Source organism: Phytophthora infestans, genomic scaffold, assembly GCF_000142945.1.
Source record: "Phytophthora infestans T30-4 supercont1.5 genomic scaffold, whole genome shotgun sequence".
NCBI classification, from domain to species: Eukaryota; Oomycota; class Peronosporomycetes; order Peronosporales; family Peronosporaceae; genus Phytophthora; species Phytophthora infestans.
The window spans coordinates 1,426,765-1,440,322 of NW_003303754.1; the positions used below are offsets into that span (position 1 = coordinate 1,426,765).

Sequence of the window (13,558 nt, forward strand, 5' to 3'; positions counted from 1 at the left end):
GTCCACCGGGTTTTAGCTTCGTACTCAGGAAAGGGTATGAAGGCGAAGAAATGCCAGAGCGCTTCAAGGTGAGCGAGAAGCCATTCTTGAATGTCGGCGGAGGTGACCTTCCTTCGTTTCATCGTTGGCAAGGACAGTTCCTCCTTGAAAAGATCACGCCATTTGATGAATGCCTCTTGGTTGGACAAGGCGATTAGATCTTCTAGAGAACCATCCACCTCCTCCTTCGGTACAGAATTTGATTGTCGGAGAATACAAAAATAGGTGTTGACAATGATGTCCCCGGAGGCAGCCTTGGCGTATCGCTGTGGAAGACTGCTACCTTGATGGCCCCTGCTTTGGTCCTCTTGCGACGAAGCTGCGTATGTGTCCATGCCGTAGGCTTCGTGAATGTGTTGTTCTTCGATATGTAGAACCTCCTTCAAGTCAGAAGGTAACGGGTCGGCATTAAGGATCGCAAGTCCCTGTCTTGCATGGACGAAATCTAGACGTGCCCGCATTTCCAATAGTTTAATGAGCAACTTATTCACCTTGGTGATGTCGGCAAGCTGGTTAATCGTGGTCAAGTCCACTGAGCGTTCCGTGTTCGTTAGAGAATTGATGTCTTCCTTCCACATATAGGAGTCAGGTAGATCCTTCGCGAAGGTCTCGTCCCCTTCTGCTCTTCACTTCAGGAAGAGCTCACCGTGACTGACACCGTAGAAATGACTTTGATCGTGGCGTAGTACCAAGAAGAATTGGCAGCACATGGAGCGACCAGCAGGCATAGAGATAATCCCTAGCAGTATTGTCGGAAGGCGGCTCGACATGACCAGTTTCGTGATGGGTGTTATCTGCAAGTCGGTGGGTTTTGTAGGAATAACGTTGGACATGAGCGTCTAAAGAGGCATTCGTGTCAAACACTACTATCGGATCCCGAAGATACTGGGACATAGCTCGGAGTTCATGCGGGCCCGCCTAGAAACTAGCGGGTACTTTGACCCCTGTCGACCGCGTCCGTGCTTGGTTGTAGTGCCCGTAAAGGGCTGCTGTCGACGGCTCCGTGGACGTGTAAGCCGGATTGTCCGGGTAGAGTTTAGCGTACTCCGCGATCGGGTCCACCAACCCCAGCGCAACATCTTTCCGAAGATTGAACATCATTAAGGCATAGATGGAATCCTTAAGAGAGGTAGCCTCGCGCACTACTGCTTTGGTAGTCTTGAGCTTTGCTGCAGAGTGATTCACTGTAGAAGCGTACATAGCCAGGAAGGCGCACTGCCCATTCGCCTCCACTTCAACCATTGTACCGTCAAAGCTGGCCAACCATTGACCGACCTGGATAGGAAGGTCTGAATCCCCAGCGTCAGTGCCAGTCCGAGTCGGGCCCATGGTCAGTTCCTCCTGAGAGTCCGGGGTTGCTGGGACCACATCCTCAGTCAGGGATGCAGGTGCGGGTAGCATCCACTGATGTTGCCACGTCGGGTGAACTGTCCTGCATCACTTTCATTACTTTCCGTGTTTTCTTTGTTTTAGTATGAAGGCTTCCTCGTCCTCTCCGGGTACAGGCTCCGATGCATGAGTCGATTCCACTCGAGGTGTAGCAGGAGGTGCCTGGTCCCCTGTTACTCCTAAAAGCTGAGCGATTGCTTGGTGATCGGTCGCAACGTGCTGAAGAGGGGTTGATGGAATTTTTGGTGGCTGGTGTGATGTCATCATCATGACGAGATCGTCAAAATTTTAACCGAAACCTCAATCTTGGTAGCCGTCGGCACTTGGACAACGGGCTCAGTGAATTTCCTGGTACTTTTGCTTTGGACAGCTTCGATATTCTCCGGTTTGGTGCGGCACCTACTTGCCCCATGCCACGGATTGAGGCACTTCGTGCATGGACGCCGTAAGTGCTGCTGGAAGTGGTGAATTGTCAATTCTACCGTGCCTAACAAGATCCTGGATATTCCTTTTAGGTCTGTTGGGCAGTGGCGCTGTGCAAACCGGATTGTAACATTCCTGTTGTCATATATCTCGGTGCGTGTCGTTCGTGCATATTCCGCATCCAGTATTTGTGCGCCTGAGAAGCTGGCAAAGACCCGTGTAAGAGTGGCTAAACCCAATGAGGTACCTCCATACACCCGGATAGCGAACTGCAATTCCATCTGGGCATTGGTGTATACTCCTACTCCTTTCTCTTCTGGGAGGCGTTCCGTGTATCTCAGTGTGATCACCGCTGCTTTCAATCGTAACGTCTTGTTCTGCCAACGCGCTGACGCTCGTTTTGAGTAGAAAACTGCGTGAAGCGTTTGATTGCCGTCAAAACTGAGGCGTTTGACATCCTGTTGAAAAACTCTCACCATTGCGTGTCCGGTATGGTCGTCTGTGTTAGCGTTGAAAATTTCTTTAAGAATGGTCACATGTGGCGTGTGAACGGACAATCTCACGGATGCCGGTACAATAGCAGTGAGGGTTACATTAAAGTAAGTATCATGCATGTCTTCGACCATGGCCCGATGTTCACTCACCAGGATCTCCTTGATGATGTTTGGTGGGTGCTGCAAGTCCAAGTCGCCACTCAAATATTTAATGAAAATAGCATGCTCCCTTTGCGTCCAGGCCCTGATGGCGTCGTCCCTGCGGGCAGTCGCAGGGAATTCTGCCTCCGCGCGCATCTTCTCCTCGTCTTCTGTCCAAGTGTCGTTGGAACACTTGGTCCAGGCAGTCATGATAGTGGTCATCAGTTGTTTGATTTGGACAGGGTTCCAGACCCCGCGTAGCATGTGTGATTTGCGGGCCGCGTCTTCAGTGATCCTCGCTTCAGAAGGTGGATTTGCCTTTACTTTGTCGCTCCACAAGACAACCTTCGGTGGTGGACCCACCGCCTCTGTAGTTGGTCCAGGTAGGGGTGAGGAGCTATGTTTTTCTGAATCCGTTTCAAGTTTTTCCCCCAAAGGTCGCTCCGTCAGCTGTCCTTCTCGTTTGCATGTTGGGCGGCCTTTAAGCTCGGATCCGTCTTCGACGTGCCGTCTTGGTCTGTCTTCTGCCTCTGGGGATCCGGGGATAGCTGACCTGTGTCCGGAGGGCCAGGGCCTTGCGCCCCTGTACCTGGTCCCGCCATTCCGGTTGCGACTCCTTAGTTCCTTCGCCTTCTTCTTCCTGTTGGCCTGGGGTTGCTAGCGCTAAGCCGCCCAATCCTGAGCGACTCTTCCTTCCCAAGATATTTTTTACGAGTGTACCCAATGTTACTTGAAGTGCAACATGACGTTCTTCGAACTACCTGGTGCATGGTACCAGTGGCGCTCCTGCCACTGAGCGAGACTAACAAGACCATCACCAACAGTAGCGGTGATCACTATGGAATACCATTTGATGCACCCTACGTGAGACTCAGCCTTCTATTTTTCCTGATCCCTTATTGAAATGCTGTAGTGGACAACCACGTAACCGATAAGTAGAAAAACACATTGAGTTTCTTCTTTTGCCAAAGCTAAGGTCCTCTGCAAGCCACGACTTTCAGCTTAACCCTTGCTAAGAACCCCGCTGCGAGCCAAGGGTTGTCACTTTGCGATATCACAAACCTTGTGGAGACAAGGAAGGCAAGGACGCAGCAATGAGTGAAGAAGGTAACGAAGGCACTGATGTGTCGATATCCGTAACGTTTCAGGTTACGACAAGGAAGAATACTTCGAGTCATGAGCGTTTGCTCATTAAGATCAGTATTCCGCGTTTCAGTGGCGGTTCGACGCAAGAGTGGCTCCAGTGGATTCAACAGCTCGAGCATGTTAGTAAGATTAAGAGTTGTCGTCGGAAGAGAAGGTACATCACCTGAGTTTGGTGCTAGATGACGTGGCATTAGATGCATGGGTTGACACGTCTGGATCCGAAGACATGTCGGACCAGGACACGTTTGATGAAGCGTTTCGCGTAAGCGTATACTTACGGATACTACTTGTGTACTTAAAGTGACAGATCGTTAGTTACCGGCCGATGCTGGACGATAAAGCTACGTAACATGAATGAGAGAGGTAACCAGGCAGTCGCCAGGGAGCTAACAAGGTAGCTGTCGGTGACGGATATGATGGAAGCGTAAAAAAACGGATAATACTAGTGTATATGAAAGGTGCCATATCCATCCACCTCTTTGGGTCGGGTAATCTACGGCTGTTCAGGGAGTACGGTCTTGCAGAGATCCATAGCTTTGGCAAAAGAAGAGACACAACGTGTTATCCTACTTATCTGCTGCGTGGCTGTCCACTACAGCACTTAAATATGAGAAATCAAAAATTGAAGTCTGAGTACCACGTAGTGTGCGTCAGCTGGTATTCCATAATGATGACCGTTACGGTAGGTGACAGTCTTGTTATTCACCCCATGCCAGTTGTCGATTAACACGTAAAGAGACGGCGTATGTTGACGCGCTGCTGACTGATACCGTAGTCTAGCGTTACGGTGCAGTTGGGGTGCACTGCGTCAATAGAATATGGTCCTTTGGCCACCTCACGATGCTTGGTACCTCGATCCTTAGCTGTAACTCGCACTATGACTTGATCTCCAGGAGAATAATAATGCTCTGAACGCGTAATATATTCTCACGATCATTATATCTCGGTATTGCTTCAAGTCTGCGCGAGATAGTTTCAATTCGTTTCATGAAGCTGCCGCGTTATTAATTCCTGCCAAAGTATAAATGTGCTGTTGCTGTACCCAAAATCGTGTGATAACTCGCCCGTACTGCAAATGCTGCATATGAAACCACTTTTCGCCAATCTGCTTCCGGGTAGCATCGAGTACCATTGTTAATAACTAAATGGACTCGCTCATAAAGGGCATTTGCCTGAGCGTTCTTGGAGGATGGTTTTGGCTTGACCGCGTAGCGGGCACGCTTTTCTCGAAACGCTTTAGTGTTAAACTCGTTGTCTCATCGAACACAACGATTTTTGGTCTTGGATATCGGCACAACCACGTCACGTCAAAGGTTTCAGCAATGGTTTGGTTTCTTGAATGGAGACTTCTAGCCATCTTGTAGCTTCGTCGATCACTGTCAACGCGTAGTAGCGATCATTACCGTAATGCCCATGGTATCCACATGCACTACGTCGAAAGGATCGACTTTATGCATTTCTCGTGGTGGTAGCGCTCCCAGCTCAGTCTCTACCGTCTTCGTATCCGAGTCGCACGCCAGTCGAGAAAAGGCATCTGCAGTAACATTTTCCTTTCCGTAATTATGCTGGCAGGTAAGATGATTTTCAGATATTAGGTATTTCCATTGCTTGACCCGCAATGCTTTCTCGGTTGTATAAATGAGAATTTAGGGTCCGTGCGGACTACAACGGGAAACCCAAGCAGCATTGTTCTGTACTCTTTTAAGATCTCCACCACAGATTACGACTCCATTTTGGTCGTCGTATAGTTTTGCGCGCTTTAAGAGACTTCTAGAGTTGGCTGCAACAAATGTTCCTTGTTGTTCAATCAATCTACTTAGCTGCTTTCCACTTGCATCTGCATATATCTCAAAAGAATTTGAGAAACCGGAGAATATCTGTAGTACGACTTTGGCCAAAGCCTTCTTAACCTCCTCAAAAGCATTGTTCTCGCTAGATGTCCACTGAAAGGCAGTCTTTGAAGACGTCAATCGTGTTAATGGCTTCACATCGCTGTCTTTCTTGGTATCGTTTCCCTGTAGTAGTTTATCATATCGAAAAACAGACGTAGTTCCTTTTTGTTATTAGGCCGCTGAATCTGGAGAATGGCACGCATCTCCTTTTCCTGAGGCTCAATCCCGTCCGCATTGATAGTAAATCCTAAGTACTCCACAGCTGCACAGAAAACACGAAGTTTTTTTTTACCATTAAACGTCACGTAGAACTTCTGTAGACGCGAGAACACCACTCGTAAATGCTCCAAATGCACTTCTGCAGTTTTAGAGAATATAGGTATGTCGTCTAAATAGACGACAACAAAGTCCAAATCCCCCAGAATGCTAGACATGCACGACTGGTACTCATCTGGCACCGTAGAGATCCCCATTGCGAGCCTCTTGTACTGGAATTTCCGGTACGGTGTACAGATTGCCGTAAACCGTCTGCCTTCTTCTGCCAGCTGCCTAGCATAGTATCCCAAATTAGCATCCAGAGAGTAGAAGAACTTTGCTCCGCCAAGACGTATTAAGATTTCCCGAATTAGGCGCACGTAGTAGGGGTTACGCTTCAAGGACTTGCTCAAAGCTCGGAAGTCGGTCAATAATCGCAGACGCACATATGATTTCTTAAAGAAAAAAGCCAGAGAAGCCCATTCGATATCAAATATCTGCTCCAACACGTAGAGCTAAATGGGTCAATGTAACTCTTTCTTCACTGCGTTTTCTTCACGCCTTGGAACTGAATATGGGCGATCCTCTACTGGTGTGGACTGCTCTGCAGTATAGTCATGAAAATTCATCCGCCCTAAATGCTCATTATACATTTGGTCGAATCGCTTTAGCAGCTTGATTACTTGTTCGTATGTGGACTGATCTATTTATGCTGTCCCGACCATAGCTTCGGGCTCCACAGACGTGTCGTTGATCTCCTTCACTTCCTCCTGTACGTTCGGACCTCCAATTTCATCACTTGCGGTGGACTTGTCTCCCGTGTTCACTGCAACCATGTTGCTAAGCTGTCATTCCACTATCCCGTCGTAGAGATTAACTATTACTTCAAGCGCACTTAATAGATCCCGCCGAATCACCATATCGTCGTTGGTATCGTTGACGACGGAAAAGCTATGCGTAATTCGAAATTCATAGTTGAAATCCAGAAAACGAAATCAAACTTGTGTCGGTCCATCCACCTTAACGTCGCTCTCGACCTGCTCGTTTGTCAGATCAGACGGAGACATCTCAAACTCCAGTTCTTGATTTGCCGCCAGTAGCTCCTAGTTAATGAAGCTTGTTCCGCATCCTGTATTCGCGAGTGCAACGCGCTCCTGTCTTATCTTGCTTAATCGGAAACGGAGACGCGTCGGAGGTTTCTTAGACGGCTCTCTGCCCTTCAGTATACTACTTATGAATTTACACCCACTCTCATCACTGAACGAGTAGTCAGAATCCATCTCCTCGACCAGTGTCATCTTCGCATCTTCAATATTCTTTGCTGCTGACCACTGATTACCGCCATTTTTTGACGTATTTTTCTTCTGCGTAAAAGACGCACTATCAGTATGCGAGATCGTCTTTTGTAAACTAAATCACTTGTAGCCGTTGCTCTTCTCCCGTGACTGGAACTGCTTTGACGACTCCGTCTTATTTTCCTTCCTAAAGTTTTTCCTGCTACTTTTGTTACCACCCCTCGGCTTACCACCATTCTGCTTACCGTGCTGCTTCCAGCCTCCAGAATGACGCTCCTTGCCCTGACGTCGTTCTGACTGTTCAAGCCGCTCAAATTACTGGGCAGGATTAGGCATGGTGGTAAGGTGGACACCGCTGAATTCGTATGATGTCTTCCACTCCTTTGGCGTAACCCGCTTGAACGTCTGGATCATCGACTGTTCGTCGACAACCAAGGTGTTTGTGGGCAATTTCTTCCGCATTCTAGTGATCTGTCGCATTCGCTGATGGCACTCAGCCACAGACTCGTTGCGTCTCTTTGCAATGAGAAACTGTTCCTCCTCCAGTCGTTCGTGGTACATGCTCGGCACGAACATGAGACCCCAGTTCTGGTATATCAAACACCAGCGGCTACCGGGTCTTGGCGTGCAGCTTGCATGCCAATTCTACCCCCTTTCATTTTCGCGGGCTAAGCGTTCGGCTTCTTGTCCTACCTTTAAAATCGCCGACGAATTCAACATGAGCGAGCTGTTCCGCGACCGTAAAATTAAATACATCCTCCAACCTGGTAAAATTAATGCCCATGTAAAAGCGATCGGCATATGTACTGATTTAGCTAGACTTTTCGTAGTTTTATAATTGTGATCATCTGATGCAAAACCGCTCTTTTTATAAGCTGTCTAAATAAAGTAATAAAAACCTTTGCGTCGTGTTAGATTCACGTTTTCTTGGCGAACTTGGCTGGTATTGCTTAGCGGGATCACAATAATAGTACTCTGCAATGAAACGTAGTACTGTTGCAGGGCAGCTTTGAAATGATAAAATTGGTGTCGGATATACTTTTCTAATATATAACGCTGCTCGCGAGTTATTTACTGATTTAATAAGCCTCAGCTTTTTGTTGATCCTTTCGGAAGGGTATTAATATTTGAAAGCGAAGATCATTTTCAATCCATCGACAAAATTCGTTCCAGCGTTTTCACAACCGCAAATCCTCAACGAGCGCACCTACTGGGGTGTATTTGCCCAACATGGAACATACTTCGTCGCTACGGTGGTGAGCGAGCTGCTGCAATTGTTACTTGCTACATCCGTGCATGAACGCATCTACAAATTAATGCAAAAACATACATATACTATCGCACCATTGTCCAGTACCCGGGAACGAGGGGTCATTCCAGGAGCTGTGCGTCCCGTCGGGATGACCCGAGGTCCTGTGGCTACTCCTCGCCATGCCGTCTCGTCAGGATGGTTCCCGTTGAGCTCGACGGCTTGCGTGCCCCAGGCCGAGCCCGTTAGAGTGGTTCTATAAGGTGGCCCAAGAACGCTGATTCTCTGGTATCGTGGGACTAAGGCACCTAGCGTCATCGGGTCCCTTCCCGGAGCTCCGTGTTGTCCCACGAGGGCGGACGACCGGTGAAGTGAGCTCTTCGTTCAAGTGTAAGAAAAGTGGAGTAGTATATGTGAGGAAGTGGAGGTGTTAGGCATCTCTTCCAGTTAGCTCTCATTCTTATATTTCTCTCCTTCTACTCAAGAGGAAGCCAAGTCAATAAACAAGCTTTTTTGCTTGTAAGTGTTCCTATCTACCGTCACGGCTACTGAACGAGACCGTACTCCCTGAACAGCCGCGGACTACCCGACAAGAAGGAGGAGATATACGACATCTGGTATGGAAGCCGGGTAGTTTGCTTGCTGGAGAAGGTCTTGTTTCAAGTGAAGACTCGCTGAGGCCGTAAGAAGAAAGCTACATCACGGACGGAATGGCTTCTACTAACACCGGAGAAGATGTGGGCAACACCATCAGAGAGGAAGAATGTCAGACTAATAGGCTACGTTTGAGGATGCGACTCAGTCTGTCTACTACGCAAGGCCTCCAAAACGTGCAGAACATCGTGGACCAAGCCGCTAACGGCTTGGAGAGAACAGTTCAAGTACTGGTGTCGAGCCACCCGTGGACGCTTTAGGCCCCGGGGTCCCCGCGACCATCACTACGGAAGAATTGGGCCCGATGCTAACACTGGACGGCAGAGGCGGTCGAGCTGCGGTGCAAGGCTGGCTCAACTCCCTCAACTGGTTGACGTCGGTGGCTCCCCCCGAGATCGCGGCGGCTATGGAGAGAACCGATGGGAGCGGTCACTTGGGGGCTCCCCCCCTACCACTCGGGTGAGGACTGCTATCCCATCTTACCAAGTTTTCACAATCCGAACCCCGACCACGGCGTATGGGCAAGATTTCAACCCGTTCTCCTCTCTACCGACCGTCCCTGAGAACAGCGGCGCGCTGCCCCGGCGAGTGCTCCTCCGGGAACCACTAACGCTCCTCCGGGAACCACTAAAGCTCCTCCTTGGGGTCTCCAGCCCACTAGCGGCATACAAGGTGGCGTAGGGAGCGCTCCAGCAGTAACGGTTCCCGCTCCTCAAAGTGTTACTACTCAAGCCTCAGCCCCTACCGTTCGAGTCCCTACGCAGGATCCGGGGTCTCGAACTTCGCCTACCGGTGGGATCGCGTACGGGATCGGCCGTACGGGAACAACCGGAGCGTCCCGAGGAAATGGAGAAACTACGGCTTCTGCCGGAACTCATCTAGGTCTTGCGTATCGTGGATATGGGAGTAACCCCTACTACGCTTCACCTACGTATGGTAATACGCCTTCGACGACGAGTGGTCAGTACGGTATGCCTACTAGTAGCCGGAACTCTATCTGTATGCTTTAACCGTTCTACTCGGAAGGAGCGTCGGTGAAAAAGGCTCAATCGTTCGGGAAAGCCTTCGAAGTGCAACTTTCGGGTTGGATGAACCCCTACGACTCACTGCTTTCCGGGAGTGTTTAAAGGGAAACGTCGGCGAAGATTGGAGGATGTACTCGCGCATTAACATCGTGGATACCCTGAGACGTAGGTTTCACAACCTGTTCATCCGTCAAACCCCGTTGCAACTGATCGAGAACCTTAAGAACACTAAGCAACCCCGGGGGATGTCCGCCGAAGTGTGGGGTGACCTGATTCCAAGCCTCACAATACTACGATCCTCAAATGCGTTACCGGTACTTCTTGTCGGGACTCCGGAACCGGGATTGGGGGAACACTCTGACCACGACCATGATTGACCTCATCCGTGCGGCCGTGGCCATGTTGCTACTCACGAATATGCATCGTCCCGAGTTCGATAATGTTCCGTCCCCTAGCGCTTCCCAAGCGAGCGCTGTCCTCGAACGCATGATGAACATTATGCAGCAGACGCAGAACCTACTCGCTCAACAGCAGCAGCAACTTCACCACCAACAGCAGCTGTTGGAGCGTCCCTTGGCTGCCGTCTATGCTGCTCCGGCGATGAATGTGGCTGCAGCGTACTTTCCTCCCGATCCGAATGCTTCCCAACCTTATCAACCTACCGGAACGCTTCCTATTACGCCTATAAGCGTTGTTCGCGTGGGACCTGACTTGCTCACCCAGGATGGTGTTCTCGTGTGTGGTCGATGTCACATTCTGGGGTGTAGTTGAATTCACTGTCGTTGCGGCAAAGTCACCTGTTCTCACTGTAAGGAAGTGGACCACATCGGTGCTGAGTGTGAGCGTGACCCTCCTAGCGGATTCAGAAACACCCAGCCGTGGAACGGTCGCAAGTGCTTCTTGGGTGATGAACCGGGTCACATGCTTGCTGAGTGGCCTCTCAAGACATCGCTGAAGAGCCTCTGCGTTCCTGCCGGAACGACGACGAGACCCGTCCTAGGACGAGTCCACAACCAGCAGTGATGGGGCGGGAGGGAGGGGAAGGGAGTGTCGCTCCTTCCTCTTGTCTATGGATCGACACTAATGGGAGCGCTTTGAGCTCCGCGGAGGATTCGACCAAGAGGGTGAAGTGTGGCCCGTTGTGGGTGGAACGAGTTCCGCCTTGCTGGAAGAAAGTAAAACGACTGCAGTTGAAGCGTGTATGACGAGAACAGAGGAACAACCTTTGCTGGGAAATGACGGGGTGATGTGCCCGTATGGAGCGGTGCGTCGGTGCGTCAAATGCAGTCGGCAGTTGGAGGATGGAACAAGGAGCGTTTGCGACGGAGGAAGGCTCGGGACCCGTACGGGACGGTCCCGCGATAGCCGCGAACTTCGACGAGCGTTAGAGAGCAAACCAATGAGTACTCACGAGAGAAGACCAATAGAGCGAGGGCGAAGTAGTGAAAGGAGAATTAATCGAGGAAGGGGAAGCGGAGGAGCGGCGACCTCGGACGTCCTCAGCGGAACGAGATTGCTCGACGACGCCAACCAACTACAAGAGTGTGGTTTCGAGTGTGCTAGATCTAGATGGGGAGAATGAAGAGTCCGAAGACCACCTACTACAAAATGTGTTACCCAAAGACGTGACAGAGGTACTCGAAAGAACAACCTGAGAAGAGGGAGGAACTACGAAAGCAAGTGTCCCAATCGCGAGGGTAGAAGCACGAGAGAGAGAGGAAGACGTGACCCCTCCCGAAAGAAAAGACTCCTCCGGAGGGAACTCTGAGGATGTCGCCCGTCCTAGTTCTATAACAAATGAACCCGAAAAGGAGCCGTAGCTCGCGTGGGTGTTCTCCAAGGAAGAACGGAACGGTTTGGAGGACGGAGGACCCTCTGAGCTGGCCGAGGAAAAGGTAGTGTATGACAAAGAACTCGAAGACCGACTGTTTCCTCTTGATGAGGTAGAACGAAAGCGCCGGTTGGGCGAAAATGTGAGACAGTCGAAGAAGTTATCTCTTGCCGAATTGAGTGTCCTGCTTGACATTCCCGAAGGGAAACTAGCGAGGACCCAAGATTCTTCCCCTGGTCGACTGTCTTCTCCGCAGTACTGGCTGAATTGGTTCCAAAAAAACGAAAAAAGACGCTGGCGTCGTCCGGTGAAGCGAAGCGCGCCAACCGTAACATCAAAGAAGAATCGCCGGTCCTGATCAACTCAGTGACATCAGACGTCTCAAATTACCGAGACGAAGAAGGCGGGACTTCGCCGAAGAGGTTCTCGTGGCAGGATGTACCTAAAAAGGTTGTACATTTCCCGGAGTTGAAGATACCTCCTCTGTCCGGAGAAGTTGACTTCTCTGTAGTGGAAGCTAATATCGCGCTGGCCCTGGAAGGTTCTCCTCAGAGACCCTCTGACCTCAGGCGAGCCGCGCTCTATTTACTGGTCTCTCGAGGAACCGTACCTGACCCTTGGCGGGGAGTGGTGAGGCGAGCTGTATACTTCCTCTTAAGGTCTAAAGCAAAAAGCAGAGGCGGCTGGTGTGAAGGGTGTTTTGGCGAAGGATCGCAGGAAGAAGAGACGAAAGACGCCTCCCCGCCCCCTACTGATCTCCGAGACCTTCTAACCAGGCCCGAAGAACTACTTGAGCGTCTTGTAGCTCCCTCCGACTTGCGGCTAAAGAAGTTACTAACTAAGAAGGTATCGGACCTCTACGAGAAGAACGCTGATAAACTACGATTAAAGATCCTCGAGAGGAGTTCACCTTGCAGACTATGGCGTTGGAAGAGTCCTGGCCCTAAGCACTCTCCAAAACAGAAGCAAGTCAGTTTCGACTGTTCCTATCTGTTTAACGGCCGTACCGAATCGCTCGGTTCGAACTGTTCTTCCCGAGATACGGAAGACGGATTATACGGCTATGTGAACGTCGTCGCCGACGCCCCGGAGCCCCGCCCCAAGCCGGGCCTGGTAGAAGTACTGATTGCTGCAAGGAACGAGTCAGCTGAAGAGAAAGCCGGGGTCGTCCCTCTCGGCAAGCGGGTGATCGGGTCAGTGGGAGGCGTGGAAGCTCTATCGTGGGGGGTTATCGAGAACCTCCCGGTCGAACTTCTCATTGACATGGGAGCCGTATCGTGTCTAGCGCACCGGCGTGTACTGAAGCGTCTCGGCTTAAATAACTACCCTCTCCAACCGTACGTTGGTAGTTGGAATGGTGTGTCCGGGTCTACGCTCGTTATCGAAGTAGTACTTGCCCGTGACGTTGGGATCCGTCGAGAGGAGAATACCGTTTGCTGTCGTACAGAAGCTGCACGTCGCCGCCATCCTAGGCACCAACGAACTCAAAGACTTCAGAGCCGTGGTAAACTTGGATGATAGCACTGTTACGCCGAAAGATACGGTGAGGTGTTCCCCCTGGGATCCCCTCGAGTGGAGGAATTTTGCCTGTCACGCATCTCGTCTACTGTTCGAATCCGCCCTGGTGGACAAGGTCTCGTGGTCGTTTAAGCCCATGGTCAAATAGTTGACGGGGCCACCGTTCTAGAAGAAGGGCTTGCCGAGTTGGATGACTCTACTAAAGTT

At 50.5% G+C, this 13,558-nt stretch overlaps 1 protein-coding gene across 1 annotated transcript; it reads right to left on the reverse strand.

The window, feature by feature from the left end:
* Positions 1–957: 957 nt before the first annotated feature.
* Positions 958–2,642, reverse strand: PITG_04144 (uncharacterized protein; the record flags this gene model as incomplete). Its single annotated transcript, XM_002905800.1, has 3 exons — positions 958–1,471; positions 1,832–1,883; positions 2,099–2,642. The coding sequence occupies 3 exons, from the start codon at positions 2,640–2,642 to the stop codon at positions 958–960; spliced, it is 1,110 nt and encodes a 369-aa protein (XP_002905846.1).
* Between the last annotated feature and the right edge of the window lie 10,916 nt (positions 2,643–13,558).